This window comes from Dermacentor albipictus, chromosome 4 (assembly GCF_038994185.2).
Source record: "Dermacentor albipictus isolate Rhodes 1998 colony chromosome 4, USDA_Dalb.pri_finalv2, whole genome shotgun sequence".
Lineage (NCBI taxonomy): Eukaryota > Metazoa > Arthropoda > Arachnida > Ixodida > Ixodidae > Dermacentor > Dermacentor albipictus.
In genome coordinates, this window is record NC_091824.1 from 170,907,444 (window position 1) to 170,930,465 (window position 23,022).

The following is a 23,022-nucleotide window of genomic DNA, read 5'->3' on the forward strand; positions in this document are numbered from 1 at the left end:
AGTGAATTGTCGCGTGGTGAAAGTTCGATATTGTTACTTCTTTTGCGGAAAGTAATGGGCCACGGGACGCTTCAGTTGCCGGATACTATTATTATATTGTTGCGACAGCAATTATAGCGACACTGCAGGCGAATTCGGTTCTGTGAATTTGTAATTGCGGAATATGTTTATTTGCCTTGTTTGACGCATTATATACAGTGACTTTTTCTTAGATATGTAGATTTATTGAAGGCTTATACTTATATTTAAATATCTTGTTGCGAGGTTTTGTGTATACGTGCTGCAAACTGTTTCCAGTGACACTTTTTTGCCCTTTGTCAAGCTGTATCTTCGCATTTGTATATTCCATTGTATGTTCGCATTTCTAATCTACGAGGGCGAGTCGATGAAAGGGAGCCAACCCACCCCGCGCAATAATAGTTCGGTTCATTATCTGCGAGGCATGCGCGTTGCACACAGGCATCTCTCATTTACAAAAGTGACACGCAGGTGTGAGGATAAATGTTCTTTAATGCTCTCATACATTGGGTTGAACATTGTTGCGTTACATAATGGACGCTCCAGAAGTTGAACAGCATGGTGTCGTGAGGTTTTTGACAGCTGAAGGTGTTTCCCAAAAAGAAATTAGTAGCTGTATGACTGGCGTGTACATTGAATGGTGCATTTCATTGGCCACTTTGAAGCGTTAGAACAAACGGTTCAAAGAAGGACGTGAAAGATTCAAAGGTGACCCAAGACCAAGATAAATTATTATTATTATTAGATACGGAAACATGCAAGCACTCAAAGGAAACAGGGAGGGAGCAAGCTGACAACTGCCACTGAGAGTGGCACAATATCTGCCTACTCTTTCAGGAGGAGAGAATGAAAAGAGAAGAGAAGAAAAAGATAGGAAACAAAGAAATAGGAAATAAACAAATGGCGGGAGACACAGGCAAAAGAAAGTAGGAACACGAAAAAAGTGACTATAAACGAGAGGCCAAATCAGTTTTCTGCATGAAAGTTAGCAAGCCTCTATGGGCCTGGTCGCATTGAGCAGCCAGCACTCTCTCTCGGAAACAGGCAATCAACAAAGGTTGTACACTTGATCCCATCAGTCCATATTCCTTAATTAGCAGTGCGCCTTGTGTGACGAATGCTCCAATACAAGGTGTTCAAGTGCCTCACAGGACGGTGCACGGCAGACTGTCCACACGTCCACTCTTCATTTCACTAACCGTGCTTTAGCACTACGAGGCAAGCCACAACTACGAACATGGGGAGGGAACAAGCTGTTTGCAACATGGTCGTCTAGGTGCTGCTTTAGGAGGTATCGGCAGATTAACACACGTTTTTTCAGTCATACAGGAAATTTCTTGGCAGTCACTCCCGTTGTGAGCACAAGTCGAAGTTAGGCGATCAGCCTCTACATTTCCAGCAATACCCACGTGTGAAGGTATCCACTGGGCAGTATGGGACACCCCACGAGAAGTAATTTTGTTGATGGACTCTTATATACTGTGTAGAATTTGGCTGTTGGCATCCTTTCTCAACAGCCTGCTAAGGGCAGCATGGGAGTCTGTAAGGATGAAGACCTTCGATGTTCGATGTTGAACTCCGCAGTTGTTGATGAGTATGGATGAGGTATTCAAAACGCCCCTCTTATGTCAGTCGAAGGGCAGAAGAAAGCTGCTGCTGCACCTTTAGCATTGCTGCTTACCAGTGTGTTCGTAAATACTTTAAGATGGTCTCCATATTTTTCAAATAAGTGCAGCTGGGCCAACTGGAATAGTGCTGAAACAGGTTAGTCAGACTTTTTGCATATCTCGGGAATCGAAAGATGAATAGGAATGGGGCATTTGTTGTTGTGTTCCTTCGGAGTTGCCAGTGAGGTATTTCTTCTGAATTGCCAGCAAGGGCAATGAACAATGCCACCATTTTGCCCATGCGGGAGAATGGTTGCTGAATCTGTGGGTAATAAGGGTTTGTTTGTCTGATGCTCGATGCAGACGCTCTACATGATGTAACGCTCTCTGGTATGCTTGCAGCCTCGGGGGCAGCTGGTGTGCTTCAGTGAGTAATGGAACAGATTGCACCTCACAAGGTATGCCAAGAATGACTCGGAGGGCAACACAATAGTCCCGTTCCAATTGAGTCATCAAACTAGGCGGCACGTTCAACACTGGCAAGGCATACATCATTCCAGAAAGTACAGATGGTATACCTGTACTGCTGTCATCTCGTCACAGCCATTACCCCTAGCCGTCAAGGCGGCCACATATCTGAGTAGGGACTGCGATTTTCGCCGCATGGAAGTGACGGCAGGGCACCATGATAGACAATCACCAATAATTGCGCCCAGGTAGCGGTGTTGCCATACCCAACCTATTGGTGTATCTCCATGGTATAGTCGGCTCATGATTCGATGAGCGCGTTGTCTAGGATGATATGCAATTGCGGCTGACTTAGCAGGTGCAATCTGCAGACCAGCTTCATCCATGTACTCTGATGTGACATTCAGAGCTCTCTGCAAGATTCCCCGAAGACGTGTACCGTGGTGTGAAAGACCGCTGATCCAACGTGCGATGTCATCACCGTAGATTGCTAGGCCTATTGGAAAGTCACATTCTTGAGGCAGTCGGCTTAGAAGCTCTGCAACTATGCTGTTGAAGAGAAGCGGTGATAAGACGCTGCCTTGCGAGACACTACACTTAACAATGTGAGATTCACTTGTTGCTCCTCCAACGCATTCTTTCATTTTGCACTCCGATAAAAAAAGGCCCACAAAACGAAGCAAACAACCCGAAATTCTCAGTCATAAGTGTGAAAACAATTGCCCTATATGGTACCGAATCAAATGCTTGCTGTATGTCTAGGAATAGTATATATGCAGAGTGCTTGTTTTCTCAACCAGTTTCAAGCGATGGCCAAAGCCACCATGCAATCACCCCTAGCACAATTGCAGAGTTTGATGAGCTGATTAGACAAGAACGGAGGATGAGCATAGATGAACTGGCAGAGCGTGTGAACATCAGTCGTGGTTTGGTTCACACCATAATTCATGAATGTCTCGGTTATCGGCTCTTCTGTGTAATGGATGCCCAAGATTTTGAACCATCGCCAGAAGATGGAGAGGTTTGGCGCTGCCTTGACTCATCTGATCCGGTATCACAATGAGGGTGACGACTTCTTGTCTGAAATTGCGACCGGGGATGAATCATGATGCCACTACTACGAGCCTGAAACACAACAGCTAAGCTTACAGTGGAAGCATACAAATTCAACACCCCCAAAGAAAGCAAAGGCCATCATTTCTGCCGGAAAAGTGCCGACTTTCTTTTTCGATCTTCAGAGGCCATTACTTATCGAGTTTGGTAAACCTGGGGAGGCTATGAATCATTTCCAATGTTGTGAAATGCTGGGTTGGCTGCATTTTGCGATCAAAAACAAACAACATGGAAAATAGACGAAGGGGTCACCTTCCTCCATGACAATGCTCATCCCCAAGTTGCTGATGTGGTTAACACAAAACTGGCAAAGTTCAAGTGAGAAATGCTGCAACATCTGCCATACAGCCCTGACCTGTCACCTTGCGACTTTTACATTTCGGGGTGATTGAAGAAACAGCTCAAGAAAACCAGATTCGTGTCGGACAATGGCGTGAAAGAGTCACTTAGAGACTTGTTGACAGCTGCATGTCGCCCACCAGCGACATTCAGCTGTCACGGTTGATGTTCACGCCTCATCATTCACTTCGCTTCAAGGTAACGTCACCCTCCTGACCATCACGAAGTGGCCACTTATCGATGACAGGGCCCTTGTGGAGAACTCCTAGGGAAAAGCATCAACGGCAGGTGTTTGCCTCCTATTATGACACAATAAAGACGTGCATGTGTATGAGGGTACGGTGAAGACATGTGCACAACGTACCCGAGCAGCATGTGGAAGACCAGTGAAGAGTGATAGAGGTGGTAAATGATTCGGCATTTGTGATTGGCCAGTGGATTTCCTCAATGAGGGAAAGAAGGGTTATTTAAGGCCATCCTAGCCCCTGTGTTAATCGGAACCGCTCGGGCTCGGATAGTTACAACCATGTACCAATGAAGTGAATACATTGTTTTCAACTTTCCTTCATCCTCATGATGCCTGTCTTCGTCATCGTTTCCTGATTCTTGTGGTGAAGAGCCACCTCACCTGGTCAAGATTCGTATCACTGAGTTTCAGTGCAGGGAACGTGAAAGTTGGTGCCTGAATGCTTGATGTCGCTTAGAAAGCGATCCCGGCCTGCAACTGCTCAAAAACTTCCAGCGTCAAGCCTGCAAAGACAACTTAACAAAACCTAGCATAACCTCGCAAAACCTAGAAACAACTTAGCCAAGCTTACCATAACCTCGCAAAACCCAGAAACGACTTAGCCCAGCTTAACAACAACTTAGCAAGATCTAGCATAACCTCGCAAAACCTACAAACAACTTAGGCAAGCCATGTAAAAGCTAGGTGATCACAAGCTCCACTGTTGACTCCAGCCTTGCACTACTAGTGCAAGCTGCGCATATTTTTTAAATCTAATAGTGCATCCTGTCTGATTTACCTACAGCTCACTGGTGGTAGTGGTAGAACATTATAGACTGGCATAGTAACTTGGCATGCTATAAACCACCATTTCTTTTTCTTGCACTTGAACTTCCAAGTGGTAGGCTGCGAGGGAGTTTTCATAAAAATGGTTGAGAAAATGTGGGAGAAATCAGCGTGTTTGAAAGTGCTAACGTAATAGTCACCCGGGTGGTCCTTCATTCATATCATTGACAGCTATGGTGACCATTTTGACTTACTGTATTTAGTGAAACCTCCATGTTCTTGATCAGAAACCAAGCTGTAGAAATTAGAAATATTATTTTAGAGATGGCAGAGTATTTTAGGAAAAGTTCAGTGAAATGGCGTTTCTTTTTTTTCACATATGTAATGGCTACTGCAAAGAATATAATTTTTGTTTACTCTTTTCAGTAAAAATTTGATATTTGTAATTTACTGAACTCTTAACATTAGGTATTCAATTCTGATTGCTTTGTTTGTAGAAACAACTTGTTCGGAGAAAGGTTAGTTGGTAGTTACATAATAGGCAGTCATTTTCTGTCCCTTTTCATTGCAAGTTTCATTGTAACACACCTTTTTATACATGATCTGGTCAGAGTCTAGTCGCATATTAATGTCAAAGACATTCATGAGAGGCATTCATGTGCATAAGAGTTTCCCTTTTTCAATTCAGTAATAACTAATTTGCCATTATACAAGTATTATGGAAGTTGTGGGTTTGGATCCCACTGGCAGCAAGTTGTTTTTTTGGTCCAATTTCATTTCCCTTGAGCTTGTAATTTCTACACTTCATCAGTTTCTACACTTCAACAAAAATGAGCCCGTTGGTTTCCTCTCGTCTTGTTCATACGTCAGCAGAAGAACATGATTGCTTGAATATATTTTGTTTTCATGATCTTTATGATAAAATTTCTTTTGCCTCTGAAAGCCACTCTTCTTGTTGCTGAGTCTATAATTTATACAGCTTGTGGTAATGATTGATCTTTGTGTGCTTTCTCCAAAATTGTAAAGTTGTTTGAGTAGCTTGTATACATTTTTGTGGCATACTGCATGAAAATGCTGCTTTCTTGCCTATGCAGACTTCTTGCATGTTGAACGCTAATTGTATGCCTTAGTACTGTAGATGAAATTAGGAATGAAGATCAACTTGAATTTTTTAGAAAGCTACATTACAGAATCCCTGCCCTCAGAACCCATCTTCAGAGAGTGTTTGCTATTGTTTTCTTTTTTTATATATAAACATTCATTACATTTGAAAGACATGAATCTCTGAAGAGTGTAGGCGCGAACTTCTGTTCAGATGTGACAATTTGAAATTCTCGTGAGACTGAAGAAAACCTGAAAAGACACCAGTGTTGGAAGATTGCGCAGCAACATTTTTCATTTTGTTTGGCGGAATAATTCAACGACTGCAGCAAGGCGTGCACATGTTTGCTACTTCGTGCTGCGGTGTAAAATTAGCAGATACTGAATCTTTAGCCAGAAAGGCAATAAATATAACCAAACCTGTGACTTCTTCGACCATTTCAACTCACTTAGGTACATTATTGTACTGTTTAACTTCTACCATTAATTTTGTTTGGGCCTGATTTTTTTTACAAGTAAAATTAAGATGACAATACAGTGAGAATTTAATTTGTTTAGATTTATGCAATCTTTAAGTTCGCAGCTCTGTTTGAAAGATAAACTATTTAGCACTCAACAATCTTTCATTGCAAAACATTTAGACTGATGGTCACTTGAGACTAATGTTTGTTGTGGGTACCATTTTTGTGTTTAATTACAGGGCGAGTGAAAATACTATTCATAAGAATGGACTATCCCCAATTTATTGTAAACAAGTTAAACAAGTGCATGATATCTCCAAATGAATTTGCCTTAGCGAGTGGCATTATAGTAACTGTATGTCTTTGAATTAGTTTGTACCTTGCTCAAGCAGAGCTTGTAGTTTTATAATTGACTGAGGATGTGTACTTCTTGTAATCTGTTGGCTTTATGTTGAATTTTATCAGGCATGCAACACTTCGCAACAAATTATTTAAGGATGTTTAGCTCTATTGAATAATTGTCCAGGCTGATTTTTTATGAAAGATCTTCTTACAAACTTTCATTATTTCTGAGCCATGCTAATCTAAATTGGACAATTCTAATTTTATTCTAGGCTTCAACCTTCCAGTCCCTCAAGTCATACATATCTTTCAAGCAAGTGCTGGAGACACCTCCTTAGATAAAACATCTATTGGTATAAAATCATTGAATTGCATGTTCTCTTGCGGAATATTGCCAGCACTTGATTGATGGAGAGGGCTCACTGATTATTCGAGAAAATTACGCTTTAAAACTGAATGTTTATTTCTAAGTTCTTGTGCCCAAATCTTTGTAGCAATGAAGCATCATGTCCTGAAGCTTTCATCATCATTTAAAGAAGTTGAATTTCGCATCTCAATTGCGTTTTTACCGTGTTTAATTACTACGTCAGAATTGACCAAGTCTAGCTAGACTTGCAAATTCTGAATGAATTATTGAAGTTTGTCGCAGTGAATGCACAAGTCACAGCTTGTGTGTCTCAGTATGCACTTTCATACAGCAGAATAGTACTCTGCACAAGAGCATAAAAACTACCATGCTGCATATTGGTGTGCTCTTCCGTAGAGCATGGCAGGAGGCTACGCAGACTGAATCACAATTGCAGCTTCCGCTTTCCTGTAACCAGGCTGATCTGATTCTGAAATGTCCGCTGAAAAATAAAAACAGTGACATTTGAGGAAAGCTTAAACTACTGCATCATTATCAAGTTGAGTTGTGACCTTCCCATATCAGCCTGAGAGCTGCACTTTTGGTAGTGCACAGCTGTGCTCTGAACAAGTGTTTGTTGCATGTCTCTTGTCAGGCATCAGCGTCAGCGGCAGCATCTGGTTCAAGTGTAGAGCCGGATGTGGGCCACTTTCAGCCAATGGTGGCTTTGCTGTGTGGCCATGGGCGACTCAGCAACCAGTACCTGAGTGAAAACCAGCGCTGGGTCTCCGATCCTGACCCTAAAGCAGTCTGCACCCGAGAGAAGCTCAGCATCCTCGAGTACTGCCGAAAGGTGGGTGAGCTGATACCATGAGGAATGGCTTAAGGCCTGGCGGCTATGATGAGACAAGGAATGGATGATGTTCGGTAATGGGAAGCATTTGGCTCTTGGAAGAAAGAAACGTGGGGAGGGCTCGGCATTGGTGGTGCCATGGCTCAGCCATGTTAGTAGAACAGATCAGGAAGTAATACACAGGCATTATACTTTATTAAGCGTTCTACTGCATATCTTATCGTTGCGACAAAAGTTCTGCGTGGGTTTTGAGATTAGTGTTCCATTGTTGCAACAGCATGTCATGCGATATAGCTGAAGGCTGTGCTTTTGGTGCACTGCAATGTCGCTGCTCATTGTTTGACCTGTGGAACATGCAGCTTTCAAGCTTAGACTCGCACAAAAAGTCAAATTTGCTCAGTTGTATTTACATAATCAAAGGCATGGTTAGTTAAAATTCTACTCAAAAGCACTTGACTAGATGACGGCTTCTTGAAACATGGGTGAAACATGTTCTGGACACCATCTGTGGTGCTGATGCCCATCTGCAGGTTCTGCTCAGTGGGTGGTAGATAAGAAAAACAGTTGAGTTAAATACGAGACTCTTGGCCATAAATAACCTAAGTTGTTTATTAACCTGGGAGCTTGTTGATATATCTTAAGGACTTTGTGTTGGTTTATTTCACTTGGAGAAGGGCCTCTGTGCCACTGCAAAGGCATTTGTCACTTACCATCTCTGGCATAGCTGCACGGTCATCTGAATGCACGTCCAATTGTTTTTATTTCCACAGTTTATTTCAGCATTGCATTCACAGTATATACAATGCTGCATGAATACACAAAAAGCTTTGAAAGACTTGACCAGGTCTGTACCCTGTTGTGCAAGTATTCGTTCTGAAAAGAAGCTTGTCTGAAAAAGCACGGCTACATTTCTGCATGCCATACTGTGTTACAAAACGTCCAATTTTGTAACACAGTATCATCAAGAAATACTCATGTATTTCTCATACTCATCATCTCATCAAATATACTCATCAAATACTCAGGTACTCATCAAGAAATAAATTTCACATTATGTTCTTATAACTGCAGCATTGACAAATTTTGATATTAGTATATCTTAGCAGTACAAGTATTCGCGTTAAGAAAAATGTAGCCAAGTAATAGTTTGAATAAAGAAAGAGAAGTAAGGCACCAAAATATGAAATATTATTGGGAATGAAAATATGCATCGATAATGTACTCAAACTGATTAATGCACTTGATAGCACACTAACTTTAATGACTGGTGTGCATGATGTGAACTATAGATGATCGTTGCATCTTTTGTAGTAAATGTAGGTTGCTTCTGTTACACACTTGAGCTCTCTTATGAAGTACAATCCAACTATGGAAGTTTACATACTGTGGGATCTGATAAAACATTGAATTCTTAAGCAGCTTGTGGGCATAGCCAGTAAAACCATACAACACTATGTTGTGTTGTTCACATATACAACTATAGTACAGGCTGGAAATCCGAATACCAAGCTTTGTTACAGCATTGTGGAGACAGTTGGGCTTTTCTTGAATTCTGTGGTTTGTAAACTTGCAGTTGACTGTCATGTTATTATCCTCAGGCACTTATACCACGTAATTAGTGTGTTAAGTTGTGGAGGTTAAAGGCCAACTGCAACTAAATTTCGGGCCATTCAAGAAGCCTAATTTCAGATAGCATAGATAAAAAGCAGGACCTGAGCAAAATTCTTTTGTCCGAAATACAAGTGGATGCATCACAAAAAGTATCGCAAAAGTAGACGTTTGGGATACCAAAATGGTACAAAAGAAAGAAAGTTCAGACTTTTGCTGCAGACGCAGCACAGTCACAGCATAAGCTGGAGGAGCGGCTAGCTCCATTTTCGGCACTACGCAGTACAGGCGTTCACGGTGAAGTGTCTTCACCGGAGGCGACGTTATGCGACTTAAGATCATTATACACCAGTCAGCAAGTGCACATGTTGTATGCTTAGGGGATTTTTAATGGTAGCTAACAAGAAAACTACACAATTACCAGCTTTGCCAAGATTGGCTCAGTACTGTGTGCGTGCTACTCATTTGTTACCAGTTCAGCCTAAGTGAGGCCTTCAACTAGGATTTAACCTCTCAGGTGTACCCCAAGCGTGACATCCGCAACATAGTGGAGTCGAGCCGCTACTACCGCCTTGACGGCTGGTGCAAGGCCGGCCAGCACTGCTCCAGTGGGGAGGGCAGTGTGCACTGGGTGAAGCCGTACAGGTGCCTCGAAGGCGACTTCCAGAGTGACGCCCTGCTGGTGCCCGAGCACTGCCTCTTCGACCACATACACAACCAGAGTGTGTGCCAGAGCTTTGACGAGTGGAACCGCACGGCAGCGCAGAGCTGCCGTGGACGCGCCATGCGCCTGCGCAGCTTCGCCATGCTGCTGCCCTGCGGCGTCGACATCTTCTCTGGGGTCGAATTTGTCTGCTGCCCACCTGCCTCATCGCCATCGTCCGACAGGGACTCGCAAGGTGTGTGTGCTTGACTGTGTCACTGCTGTTTCGCAATGTTTTCAATAAGGGAAACTTAGGCACTCAATATTGAGTAACAACCATGTAAAGTAGACAGTGAAGCCAGGGAAAGTTTAGGGTAAGTGAATTACTTTATTATTGTAGTTTTTATTCAACCATAGAATAATTATAGATAAGGGTTAAACTTGCGGCACATTTCGCACTCTAATTTAGTATTAAAACTAAATTCTAGAGTTCTATGTGCCAAAATCATTATCTGATTATGGAGCATGCTGTAGTGGGGAACTCCAAATTAATTTTGAACACCTGAGTTGCTTAGAAGCGCACCCAATCACATGCATTGTTGCATTTCACCCCTATCATAATGCAGCTGCCGCATCTGGGATTTGATCCTACAACCATGTGCTTAGCAGCATTACGTGATAGCCACTAAACCGCCACAGCGGGTTCTCTTATTAAGTATAACAAAAAATGAAAGGGGCACAAAAGGAAACCTTTGCTACTGGTGAGAGGCAAACCTGCAACCTATATGTGACAAAGACTGTAGCTTGCTGTAATTTAGCTACAGCTCCTGCTGTTCCTCTGTCCATTTTCTTGGCCATTTGTGCACACTTGAGGCAAATAGGTTGGAGACTACAGATGCCACATAGAGTGAAAAGAAAAAAAGGGTATTTTTCACAGCCCTGGCATGCACACTGAAATCAAGGGGTTCAACTGGCACGTTCATGTTCTAGAGATTAAATGCACTATCACAATTCTACGTTGCTCGGCTGTGCTGGAAGAAATTGTGAATAATTGCCCCTGCCGTGGTCTTTAAACTTTTGTGTTGCATGAGTTTTATAACCTTGTCTTGGAAGTGTTGACTGAAGTGCAAAATTCTGTATTTACAATCAACGAACTGGGGAAAAAAATGTTTTCCTTAAGGGAATTTTGAAGCTGTAAAAAAGAACATTTAAAAAAAGTAAATAAAATTCAGAGGTTAAATGGCCCTCAGAGGGTTGACCCTCAGAGGGTTAAATGGTCCCTGCAACAGCTTTTATTAAAGGTATGGCAAGATATCTTAAATATTTTAAAACAGTGTTTTTGAATGTGCTTAGTATGAACAGAGTTATTAGCTCTGAAGTGCAGTTGCTGCCAGATGTTCATGCCCTTCGTGTTCTTTTTTGTAATTTCCATTTCACTCAAAAGCTCTCTTGCTGCACCGAAGGGAGTGTCAAAGGCCATAGTAACATATCATTAGTGATGTCAGTCTACACAGCCAGATCGCACTGCCACCCATCAGTAACCTGATTGCTTTAATTTTGGTTTTGCCAGATACACTGCTTAGTCGTAACATTGAAATGAATCTGGCCATAGGCTATCATGTTAGTAGGCAGGAAAAGTGGCCGTGTTCTGAAGAGTTGAAGCTAAGAACATGTGGTTTTTTGAACTAAGGTGTACTCTTTCTACTGAAAGTAATGACAGTACAGTTGACTTCTGTTCATTTGACTCTGGCAGGACAGACAAAATTGATTCATTTATCCGATGGGTTGAATTAAACAAGTGAAGAAAAAATGACAAAACGCACTGCAGATTCATTTACAGTATTTTCCCTTAGTCTAAAGCACCGCTAAATCAAACGCATGACCCATTTATTTGTGTTCAAAATAGAAAACTAACGTAGAAATGACATTAAGGCTCCTAAAAGTAGAAATCCAATGTGCTTTCAAATTTTTTAGAATGGCAGTTAATTTCGTAAAGTCAGCAGCGCTGCAATGCAGTTACGTTATGCAGCAAAGTGTATGAATGTCGCTAAGGCAGTTTGGTTTCGTTTCCAATTGCACCTCTCAGCCAATTTTCGTCCTAATTTCCTTGAAGAAAGAAAGACAGATGTTAGAGTCGTTGAATTACCGCAATCAGACATTATGAGCTTTTGTTTGCTTAAAAATATTCCTAGGGCGAGCCAGAAATAGGCATTTTCGACAGGAGATGATGTGTGTTCAATGAATTCACTATACCTAAAGCTCTGCCAAGACAGATGCCACTAAAGGGGTTATTATTGGGGCCACCATAGGGCTCAGGTGCGTGTGTACTGACTGGTCAAGTTTGAATTATTCGGTGAATTCCAATTTTAGGATCGAAATGATGAACGTTGGCCTGTAGAAATGCCTAGGTATCGGCTGAGACCTTCATTGTGGGATCGAATTAAATGCAAAATTAACGGATGTCTACTGTACTAGGCTCAAATGTTCATAACAGTATCTTATAGCAACCAAGAATGCCATGTTCAAAGAATTTCACCCTTAAGAACACACAGTTGAAGCCGACATGGGGAACAGCAAGCAAGGAGAAATGGACGGAAACCGACTCCAAAGCTAATTTTGAGTTAAAAAACTCAGTAGTAGTCTGCATTGCTCTTTAAAAAAGGTGTCATCCCATACCCGATGCAGCTATGCTAATGTATGTTGCACTGTGTTGCAGGCAAGGACACTTCTAGTGAGGATGACTACGATGACGACTACAGTGAGGAGGATGACGATGATGATGGAACCACGACCACTTCAACCACTACGACCACAACAACTACTGAGGGACCAGTGGAGCAATACCTTAGCCGTTACGACAGCCGACACGAGCATGCAGCGTTCCGTGCAGCACAGCACAGCCTCCAGGAGAGCCACCGGGCACAGGTCAGTGGCCCAGCAATGACACAGTTTGGCCCTCTGTGTGCTCTGTCAGCTAGGCTCTTAAACAATATCAGATGCTAGCAGTGACTGTGTTGTTAAATAAAGGGATGTGAGCCAGAGTGATAAGTTTTGCTCATGAAGAGCTGCAGCAGGAGAAGGCACTGGAAATCGGGATCTTTTACTAAACATTGTTAACCCTTTTAGGACAGGCAAAATATTGCAAACACTTCCAAGTCTCCTGAGTAGCACTTGAACTGCACCCACTGTCGCAAAATATTGGGCCTTCATTGACTCCACATGCAGTGCTTTGTTGTACAGCAGTGGGATGAAAAGCCCCGTAACTTGAAACTTAACTCTACAACGTCATACAGGTGACACGGGTGATGCGTGAGTGGAGCGAGTTGGAACAGCACTACCAGGCAATGAAGGCACGGGACCCAAAGGGCGCAGAGGAGTTTCGGCGTAAGATGAGCGCACGATTCCAGAAGACTGTGCAGGCGCTGGAAGCCGAGGGGTCGGCTGAGCGGCACCGCCTCGCAGCGATGCACAGGCAGCGTGTGCTCACCACTCTTAACCGGCGCAAGAAGGCGGCCCTTGATTGCTACCACCACGCACTGCAGGAGAAACCACCAAAGGTGAGTCAGCTCCGCTGGTGCAGTCCAATATGCTTGATCACGCCGCCTGCTTCAAATGTGTTGGGCCTTCATTTAAAGACATTGCTGTAAAGACCCCTTTCTTCTTCTCTTTGAAAAAGAGGGAGTGCCAGCTGTCAGTAAACATACAGTAGCCAGCGGATTTTTCGTACTCCAAAAATTCAGACTTGTTGGATATTCCAGACTTACCCCGCCACATTACACATTATCTACCCTGATGTCTACCCAGACGACCCGTGCCCCTCGTGCGGGGTCACGGCGACACCCGCACACGTGCTCTGGGAGTGTAGAAACTCTCCGCCCGGCTTTACCTCGGAGAAGTGGGAGAAGAGCCTACTAAGCCCGCTCCTTCAAGACCAGCAATGGGCCGTCCAGTAGGCTCGCGCAGCGGCCGCCAGGTGCTCCTTGTCATTCCCTGCATGGGAGCCGCCCACTGCACGTTGACGTGCATCCTGCAGGACCTTTATTAAAGTTTGTCCAATCCAATCATAAATGCATCGTCAGGGTTCCCACAGAGCTAATGCATTTCCGCGACCAATTTTTCGGACAAATTTAGTTGCCACAGTTCGATTTTGCAGATTAAATTGCTTGTTTTGAGCCATGCTACCCATAGAGTTTCTCGCTATATAACCCAGAGGGAAATCTGGCGCTGCTGCGCTGTGGTATGCATGGGAATGCCGGTATATCGTGACTTCGGATTGGCATCGTTCTCGGAGAGCCAGGCAAGCACCATTCCGTCTGCCACATTAATTTTCGACTAAAACAGCACGTACAGTCGCCGACCGATTTTCCGGACTCCAAAAATTCGGACATGCCCGATTATTCGGTCAGCTTCGCGGCACCGCCATTCTCCCCATAGACCATAATGTATAACAACTGCCGAAAGTTCGGACACCTTGCAACCTCTCGTCTGATTTTTCGGACACTCCTTGAGCCAACTCGGTCGAGAGCACCATGCACCGACTCTGACCGGTGCATGGTTCCATACATCGTTCGACTTGCTGAACGCCATGTTTGTTTTGAACAGAGCTTCCTTGCTGCCCCACGAAGTGGCGCTACTGGAAATCCCCGCTCATCATCCTCGTTTCTGCCTGGTTAGAGTGGCTCTGCAGCAGTTCCGGTTTCAGCTTAGTAAGCCATGTCAAGACAATCCAGCAGCTTATTTGTTTCTTCGCGCACGACGCTGCGAGCAGGCCACGTTTTTCGTTTGTGCGCTGTGTCGAGGTTTCGGTGATCCAACGCGGTGTACGGAAACATCGCGTCAAGTGTCTAATGGCGCCGACAGTGCCCGCACAGACTTCGCTGGGGAATGCCGGCTAGCGGGTGCCGGGAGGCCTAAGTCGCCTTCCGATGTGCGCCCCACCTGACGCGGAAAATGTTCTTCCGAGACCTGCGCAGTGGTTGCATTGCGGTTCCGGACACCATCTCATTTGACAGTTTCATAGGTGCTGACACTGCTGTATTGACATGCGCAGAACTCGACGACGGCAAGATCATTCGTCAGGTTTCTGCTGCACCGCCGGACGATGACTCAGAGTCGGAAGATTACTCACCATGTGCTATGCTGCCGTCGCATGTGGAGCGTGTACAAGCAGTGACTGTGCTATCAGCCGCTAATAGTGACCGTACGACCCTCTCCGAGATTCAGGCTTATCTGATTGCGCGTAAACGGAACAGCGTGCAACGGCGCATTCACGCTTTCTTCCAAGCCTACTGCCAAGCCCGAATAAGTGCGTGGAAATAAAGGATTTCATTTTTTTTTCTTAATCTGCTTTTTCGGACACCTGTTTATTCGGACATTTTCGCAGTCCCCGTGAGGTCCGAATAAACGGTCGGCGACTGTACAAAGCTGTTTTAGCTTTATTATTACACAAAAACATGTTTTGTTCAACTATGAGAACTTGTTATTGCATCTACAGTTATGTGCTACGTAAAAAGTATCGCTAAAGTTGAAGGACAGACATCAAGATTCACGCTTGCTTTGCAGCAGTTTGTTATCTGTACTTGCTTTTCTTCGCTTGTTCATGAATTGTAGGTGAGTAAACTTCACTAGAAGATGTAATATGCGTGAATGGATACATTTTATGAAGATTGTTTCTTCATGTTCAGAGACGTTGCATCTTTGTGTGTGTTTGTGCGGCTTCACGTTTGTGGGATCTGCACCACCTCGTGTGCCTTCACAAGGGCCAAAAGGAGCGAAGAGACCTTGCTTGATTCTTTGATCTCCATGGCAATCTCCGCCAAGGGATATCACCAACGCAGTGACGCTTTTGTCGACTGCATATGGAGACTTCGCTCTTCTGCAAATCCAAGCAAATCTGATCGTCTCCAAGTGATGGCGGGGCATTATTAGGAATTTTCTTAACCCTTTCAGGGTCAGTGATGTAAATATACGGCGCCGCGAACAAGTCCAAAATGGTCGATGCCATATATTTATGGTGCCACCTGTACGTTTAAAAAACTTGCCAATTTCCTAATTTTTTTCTTTCCTGGCATGTGCTGCCACAATCTGGGAATACAGGGAATTTTTTTCTCGTGCCTGTCTCGGTTTTCGTTGCATGGTTTGTTTTAGAGCTAGTTTGCTCTGGTGTGTTTTTATACTACCGCTCGTGCACGTGCGTGCGGGCAGCGGTTTGGGTTTTGTTCCGCGGGCGGTTTCGGCTTCTTGCACTCGCAAAACTGATGGCTATCTCGTTACTAAATGCTTAAAGGGCGGCCGCCTGTTTCTAGCCTGTTTAGTGCTCACAGGGGTGAGCATAGGAAGGATGCCGCCGTGCATGCGTTTCCTTTTCTTTTCTTTATTTCTTTTTTTGGGGGGGGGGGGACTTAAGATATCTAATTGCCTCTGAAGGGCGATAAGATGAAGATTAGCAGATGTTTGTCACACATTTTGCTTTTTTGACGGGCACACAACCACATAGTTTTCTTGGGTGTGCTGACCTATGCAGTTCGTTTAGCCTATGGACATAAATATTAGTGTAAGAGAAGGAACATTTGAGACTTGCGAAATATTCTCGTGTGCACATATCCAAAGCCTTGAATTATAACAATGCATAAAATTTGTAATTCTTATAAGTTTATTTCCTTTTTTATTGTTGTTATTCATGAATAAAGAGTACATATATACCAATGCAAAATATTTTTTCTCACTTTACAGTCACTCTAGAAAAATTGCAGCAAATTTTTTTCGAAATAGATCCCTCAGAAGAAGTGGAATCTGCAATAAAAAAAATCGACTCTGAAAGGGTTAAGCTGCTCTAAGCCTACTAATTCGGGGGAAGGGGGAGGGGGGAGGTGAACAGAGTTTTTCGGACTGTTCAATTTTTGTTACTATGTTTCGGTCTCCGCGAGGTCCGGAAAATCGGTCGGCTACTGTATGATGGGTTACTAGTAGTGCTGGGTTGGCTGTCTGTAAATATATGATATCTGATTAGCTTAGTTAAGGCCTAAATACATTAAAGCACACATTGCACATGTCAAATTAAAGATGGTAGAGTGCAACACTGTGTAGGCTTAGCAGGAACCCTGAGACTAGCACCAGTTTTAAGATAGTCCGCCGTGGTTGCTTTGTGGCTTTGGCTTTGTGCTGCTAAGCAAGAGCTCGTGGGATCAAATCCCAGCTGCAGCGGGCACATTTCAAATGCCTGTGTACCCTGCATTGGCTACAACCCCAGGTGGGCAAAATAAATCCAGAGTTGCTTCGATTTTACAATTGCAAGAGGTTCTCTAAAATATTTAACATTATAGGTCCATAGCAAATCATGAATATCCATTTGGTTATCACACATTTACTGATGTGTTCACCAACTAGTAATGTGTTCTTAACCCTCTGCAGTGGCTCAGACGTGCTGTTAAGCACAAGGTCATGGGTTCAATGCCACCTGCAGCAGCCACATTCTGCTGGAGACAGAATGCAAGAACGCTCATGTACAATACTTTGGGTGCACATTAAAGGGCACCAGGTGGTCATAATTAAACTGGAGCCCTTTACTCTGGCGTCCCTCTTAACCCACTTTGCACTTTCGAGATGTTAAACTCCACAATATAATTTTCTTTAATATGTTTCTGTAAAAAGGATGTTGTCCTTTTCGCTGCCTCTTCCCATTTGGCACTGCCATAAATTTGCCAGTGCTGATATAAAGTAGCTGTGACTGTAGTTGGGTCATTTTATAAGGGAATTTTTTGACTGGAACACCTGAGATTTCAACTTGATAGTATTGTGATGTTAAGGGCTGCTAGCAAGCAAAACAGCAGCCTTGTGAATCATATGCTGCAAAGAAAAATTTGACTCATTGCTTTATGTCATGCAAATGAGGTACAGTGAAATCTCGTTGATACGATTCGGCTAAATACGTTTTTCGGCATAATACGTTTTTTTTCGTTCCCGGCCGATGCCCTATAGAGGTAAATGCATTTTTGTACGGCTAATACGATCGTATTTCCACGTCGGTTTGGATAATACGATCCCGGAAACGTCTTCTGTATGATGATAACATCAGAGCCAGTCCTTTGAAGCGGGTGGGCAGAGCTACTGAAATTAACATCGAGCGAAACGACAGGCACGGCGGACTAAAGACGCGGCGACGCGCGTTTTGTATGCTCGAGGCTTGGCCTGGCTCGGCTCGGCTAGAGTCCGGCTGTGCTTCTGCACAGCGCCTGCAGCAGTGTGGCGGCCTCTGGGAGCAATTTTCGCAAGCTCGCACACCAAACGCACCGAAGGTTTTTAGCGCCATCTATCCTAAGACATAGTACTCACGGTAAAATCACGTGACCAAGAAGCAGTGATTGGCGCATGCATTGACGATGCTGTAGGCTTTGTTGGCTTTGTGCTTGCCATTTCTCGTTGCCATTTTGGTGTTTCAAGCGTTCAGCTTGCACTTCGCCCTTATCGTTTCTTCTGTTTTGGTGCCGCGTTTCACCCGTGCACTTCACCATGTCTAGAAAGCGTAAAGCGTTATCGCTGAAAGAAAAACTCGACGTCCTATCAAAAGTCGACGAAAATCCGCAGAAGAAACGTGTCGACCTGGCACGCGAACTTTGTTTGCCTGTCTCCACGCTGAACACGATCGTCAGCAAGCAAGAAGAAATTCAGAAGAACATTCAAGTCTTCGGCGCCGGCGTGAAGCAAACAAGGGGCGCCCAGCATGGCAAGATGGAAGAGGTTCTTCTGGCATGGTTCAGGGAAGTAAGGGCGGCGGGCGTGAACGTGGATGGGACAGTTGTTCGCGAGAGAGCTGATGAGATAGCACTCTCGTTGGGCATCGAAGATTTTAAAGCTTCGGGCGGATGGCTCCATCGTTTTAAAACACGGCTTGGCCTGTCGTATAAAACCGTTTCCGGCGAAGGGAAGTCTGCCGACCAAGATCAGGTCTCCAACTGGCTTTCGACTCTGCCGGCGGTGATTGCTCAGTACCAGCCAAGGGACGTGTTCGACGCAGATGAAGCTGGGTTGTTCATCAATCTTCAGCCCGAGAAAAGTCTCAGCATAAAAGGTGAGACGTGTCAAGGCGGAAAAAAAAGCAAAGAAAGAGTCACCGTATTGTTGTGCTGCAACGCTGATGGAACCGAGAAGCTCAAGCCTACTGTCATTGGCAAATACTGGAAGCCACGCTGCTTTTCGCGTAACCCACGCCTTCCTGTCATTTATAAAGCGAATAAGAAGGCATGGATGACCGGAGCCCTTTTCACGGAGTTCCTCACATTTCTGGATGCCTGGATGCGTGCCGCGAACCGTAGAATTCTTCTGGTTCTCGACAATTGTGCCGCGCACCCTGTCGATACTTCGTGGCTGCAAAACGTAAAAGTAATTTTCCTACCGCCCAACTGCACCAGCCACTTGCAGCCCCTAGATGCAGGAATCATTAGAAACATGAAATTTCACTTTAGGAGCTTGTTGATCAGACGCTTTTTGGCCAAGGTTGACCGGAAAGATGCCAGCTTGAAGGTGGATCTTCTTGATTCCATCCATTTTCTGGCGATGTCATGGGATCGCGTCAAACCTGACACCATCGCCAACTGCTTCAAGAAGTGCGGCTTTTTTTGTGCACCTGGCGATACTGAGGAAAATGGAGATGACGGCGCAGAGATTGACATCCCGGACTGGGTTGACCTCAATGTCAATGCGTCTCCGGAAGAGTTTGTATAGGCGGACGACCAACTGGCGACATGTGAATTGCGCACCGTCCAAGACATCATTGCAGATGTTACCGCTGAAGAGGAGAGCGACGACTATGACAACCAAGACGCCGGAGATTGCAGCAGCGATCGTCGGCCATTAAATACTGACGGTGCTCTCGAAGCTTTGGACGGGCTTCGTGGCTTTGCCGCGTCTGCGGAGCTCAGCGAGGAAACTGCTACTCGTTTTTACGAGTTCCAGAAAAGCTTGCTGCAGGACCTCGAAAAGCAAAAAGTGCAGCGCAAAGTGACGGATTATTTTAAAGTGCTTTAATAAAAACAAGTTCTGTGCCAAGTATGTATTATTCGCGATCTTTTGGAGTCCATTTTGGAGAATACGATTTTTGGATAATACGTTTTTATTTTCGGTGCCCGTGAGAATCCTATCAACGAGATTCCACTGTAGTTAGCTGTATACAGTCGGCATCCAATTTTTCAGACTCTCTAGAACCCACGTAAAAGTCTGCAAGAAAGTTGCAGTTTCACTCGAAAGGCGAAGCATGGATTGCGATAGCAAGTTATTTGACAGCTATACAAATACAAATTAACTACAACAACAATACAACTATTAATACAAACAAATTATTAAGGATAGTAGTTTACCAGGCACGTAAACTGCTGTAACTAAATGAACTGTATGAACTAAATTAACAAGCATGGTATCACGCGCACACAGGCATACATGAACACATTTTACTCGACCGTGGACACTTGCAATCAGGATGTTGATGGGATGAAGATCATTAGCGCCGGCGAGCAAAATGCCCTTCATGCTGCCTCTCTTCATCGCAAACTAGGCATGTAAGAAGACAGCGCACATGAAGCCATCAGCTACCTTGGTTGCCTAGCTTTTGCACCTACCGCAGATTAACTCAAGATAGGGCGCACGTTGCCACAACCGGAGTAGAGGAGGAGAAGCACACTAACCTGCCCCTACCCCTTGGCCTAACGCGCGTGAAATGATTCCGCAGATTCTCCCCTCGCTTGCATGTTTGAGATCAAGCCACCACCTTTCTCGGCTTCCTTTGCATGCTTTCCTTGCACCTACAAAAGAAGGTGCGCAGCTGCAATCTTATCTCACTTGAACATTATGCGGAAAATCACAGCGATGCCAACATTAATGACTACGGCAGCCGAAATTTGCTTAAAGTGTCCATATAATCGTTATCACGATATAATTAATGCACACCTTTTACTGCCCTCAAGGGTTGAAATCGCCACAGGCATGTCCGAAATAGCTCTGAAGGCATACCGGTACACTATTAGAAGTGCCAGTGTTCGTACTGTTACAGAAGATGGCGGGTGCACATATGTATAATTAAGAAATACATACTTTGTCCCGTGAAAGTCGAGCGGCCCCGCTCGACTTTTATGGCGCATTCACACTGAGACATTCGGCATCTGGAGCGGCGTGGAACCCAGTTCGGCGGCGGCGAGATCTGCCAGATTAGCCCCTTCCGTGCTGATCGCTCCCGGACCGATTTTTGCGGCAGCTGCTGACGGATTCCCTCACTGCGAACAAATCGGAGCGCGCCTCAGCAATTCGAAAGATGGCGGCCAAGCTTGACGCGCTTGTCATATCGCAGTCTTCGAACGTGCCGCGACTTTGGAAATGCTCATCGAATTGGTGCATAACCGGCCAGTCCTTTTCGACAAGTACCATGCGAAGCACAAGGACTAAGCGACGTGACAAGGTGACGTGACCAGGCTAAGCGCGCTCTTGCAAAGCAGGACGTACCCACCAACGCCATTGGCGTCAGCTCTTCGACGAATGCTTCTGCGCGTTATTAGAGTCGTCGGACGGTCTCGCCGCTGCCATTCGATATTAGATTCGTCGGACGATCCCACCACTGTCAACCAGATGTAGGAGTTGTCGGACGATCTCACCGCTGCCACCATTTGTAAGATTTGGAATCGGGCTTGTAGGACGATCGGAGGAACTAGGTGAACAGGGTTTATTTACATTATTTACAGTTGAACATGGGATACATTTGCACAGTCTATGCGTGGCTCCCAAATGGAGTCCGCAAGACGAATCATACAGAAAACGAGCACACAGCTCACGAGTACATTTCGAGCATAGCGCACGACGACGAGCACACTCTAGCAGCCGACAATCGCTGCTTATAAGCACTTGGTCCCCCCTTGATTCCAAGGGGACGGAAACGTTCGTCCAGTCATTCTAAACAGACCACCTCTCCCCGGGACGGGTTACACGCACACACAGGTGCAATGGTCCGGAGCCGACGTCAGTGGGCTTCGTAGAACTTGGAGCCGTTCCGGGTAACGCGCCCGGGTAACGCGCCCGGGTAGCACATTGTCTTGCATCTTGGTCGGCGTGTGGGAAGGAGCCCACGACGACATTCCTGCGGCAACTCCCCCACCCGTAGCAGATCAGGCCGGCGTTGGGGAGCTGGGTAACAATAGTTGGCTCGTCGAACTCATTCGGCGCCTCTACTTTCCAGAGCTGCCTTTCTCCTTGGTAGCCTAGTGTGTCGGCAGACTGTGACGAATCCTGGGGTCCCCGTTCCGCAAAGCACCCTTTTGCCAAGGCGGCTCCTTGTGCCGCAGAGAAACCATGACGACCTGGCGAATTAACCAACAATGCACAGGGTGCCAAACGTGGCCAGCCCTGCTGTCGTCACCGATCCTCCAAATGCGGCGCATGGTCGGTTAGCGTCGTCGTCCTCGCTCGTTCTCCGAAGGGCGCCACCACCCCAGATTGATCGACGCACCTGCAGCGGGCTGAAATAGCTGCAGGCCTAGCAATGCTGCCTCTTCTTGCTCAAGGTTTATTATTGTCGTCACAAGCAGTGATGAAGAGGCCAAAATAAAAACACACAAACTCTACCCGAGCGGAGATAACTGCGCAGTTTTCTATGGGTATACTAGAATGTGGGAGTGGGGCCACGGTGGCCTCTCTGCTGAGGATTTTTTTTATTAAAAGATTAGTGACGTCACCGTCGCCTTCGCCTGAATTAGCAGCTCCGCATGCCAGTCGGACGCAGTCGCATCGGAGACCCTACCTCAGCTGCATGGAGCTTTGACAGGCATTTCGCTCTGCTGCATGTAGTTCTGATACTCGGTGGCGGAAACAGTGATTTTCTTCCCCGCCGGCCTGCAGTCAATAAAATGGAGAAAGAGCGACGGAAACAATGCTAACGACACGAAAACGATGGTGCGTCAAGCAGACGACAGCCACTCAGTCCGTGAGTTCGCCTCAGCCAGTGGGCGCTGCCGAAACTGGTGAAGCTTCAGAAGAAGGTGACAGCAGCGCGGCCACAATTTCAGCGTTTTTTGCAGCACCCTCTGAGCTTGCCAAACTGCCTGCTGGACATACTTCCCCATTCCAGTACCTTCTA

The 23,022-nt window shown here is 45.2% G+C and overlaps 1 protein-coding gene across 1 annotated transcript in view; it reads left to right on the plus strand.

Moving 5' to 3' along the window:
- Appl (amyloid-beta-like protein) overlaps nt 1-23,022 on the plus strand; it is a 42,143-nt gene that overhangs the window by 5,586 nt on the left and 13,535 nt on the right. The window contains exons 2-5 of the mRNA XM_065432531.1: nt 7,463-7,660; nt 9,786-10,167; nt 12,628-12,836; nt 13,205-13,468. Coding sequence (XP_065288603.1) covers nt 7,463-7,660; nt 9,786-10,167; nt 12,628-12,836; nt 13,205-13,468 — 1,053 coding nt within the window. The remainder of the gene's footprint in view (nt 1-7,462; nt 7,661-9,785; nt 10,168-12,627; nt 12,837-13,204; nt 13,469-23,022) is intronic.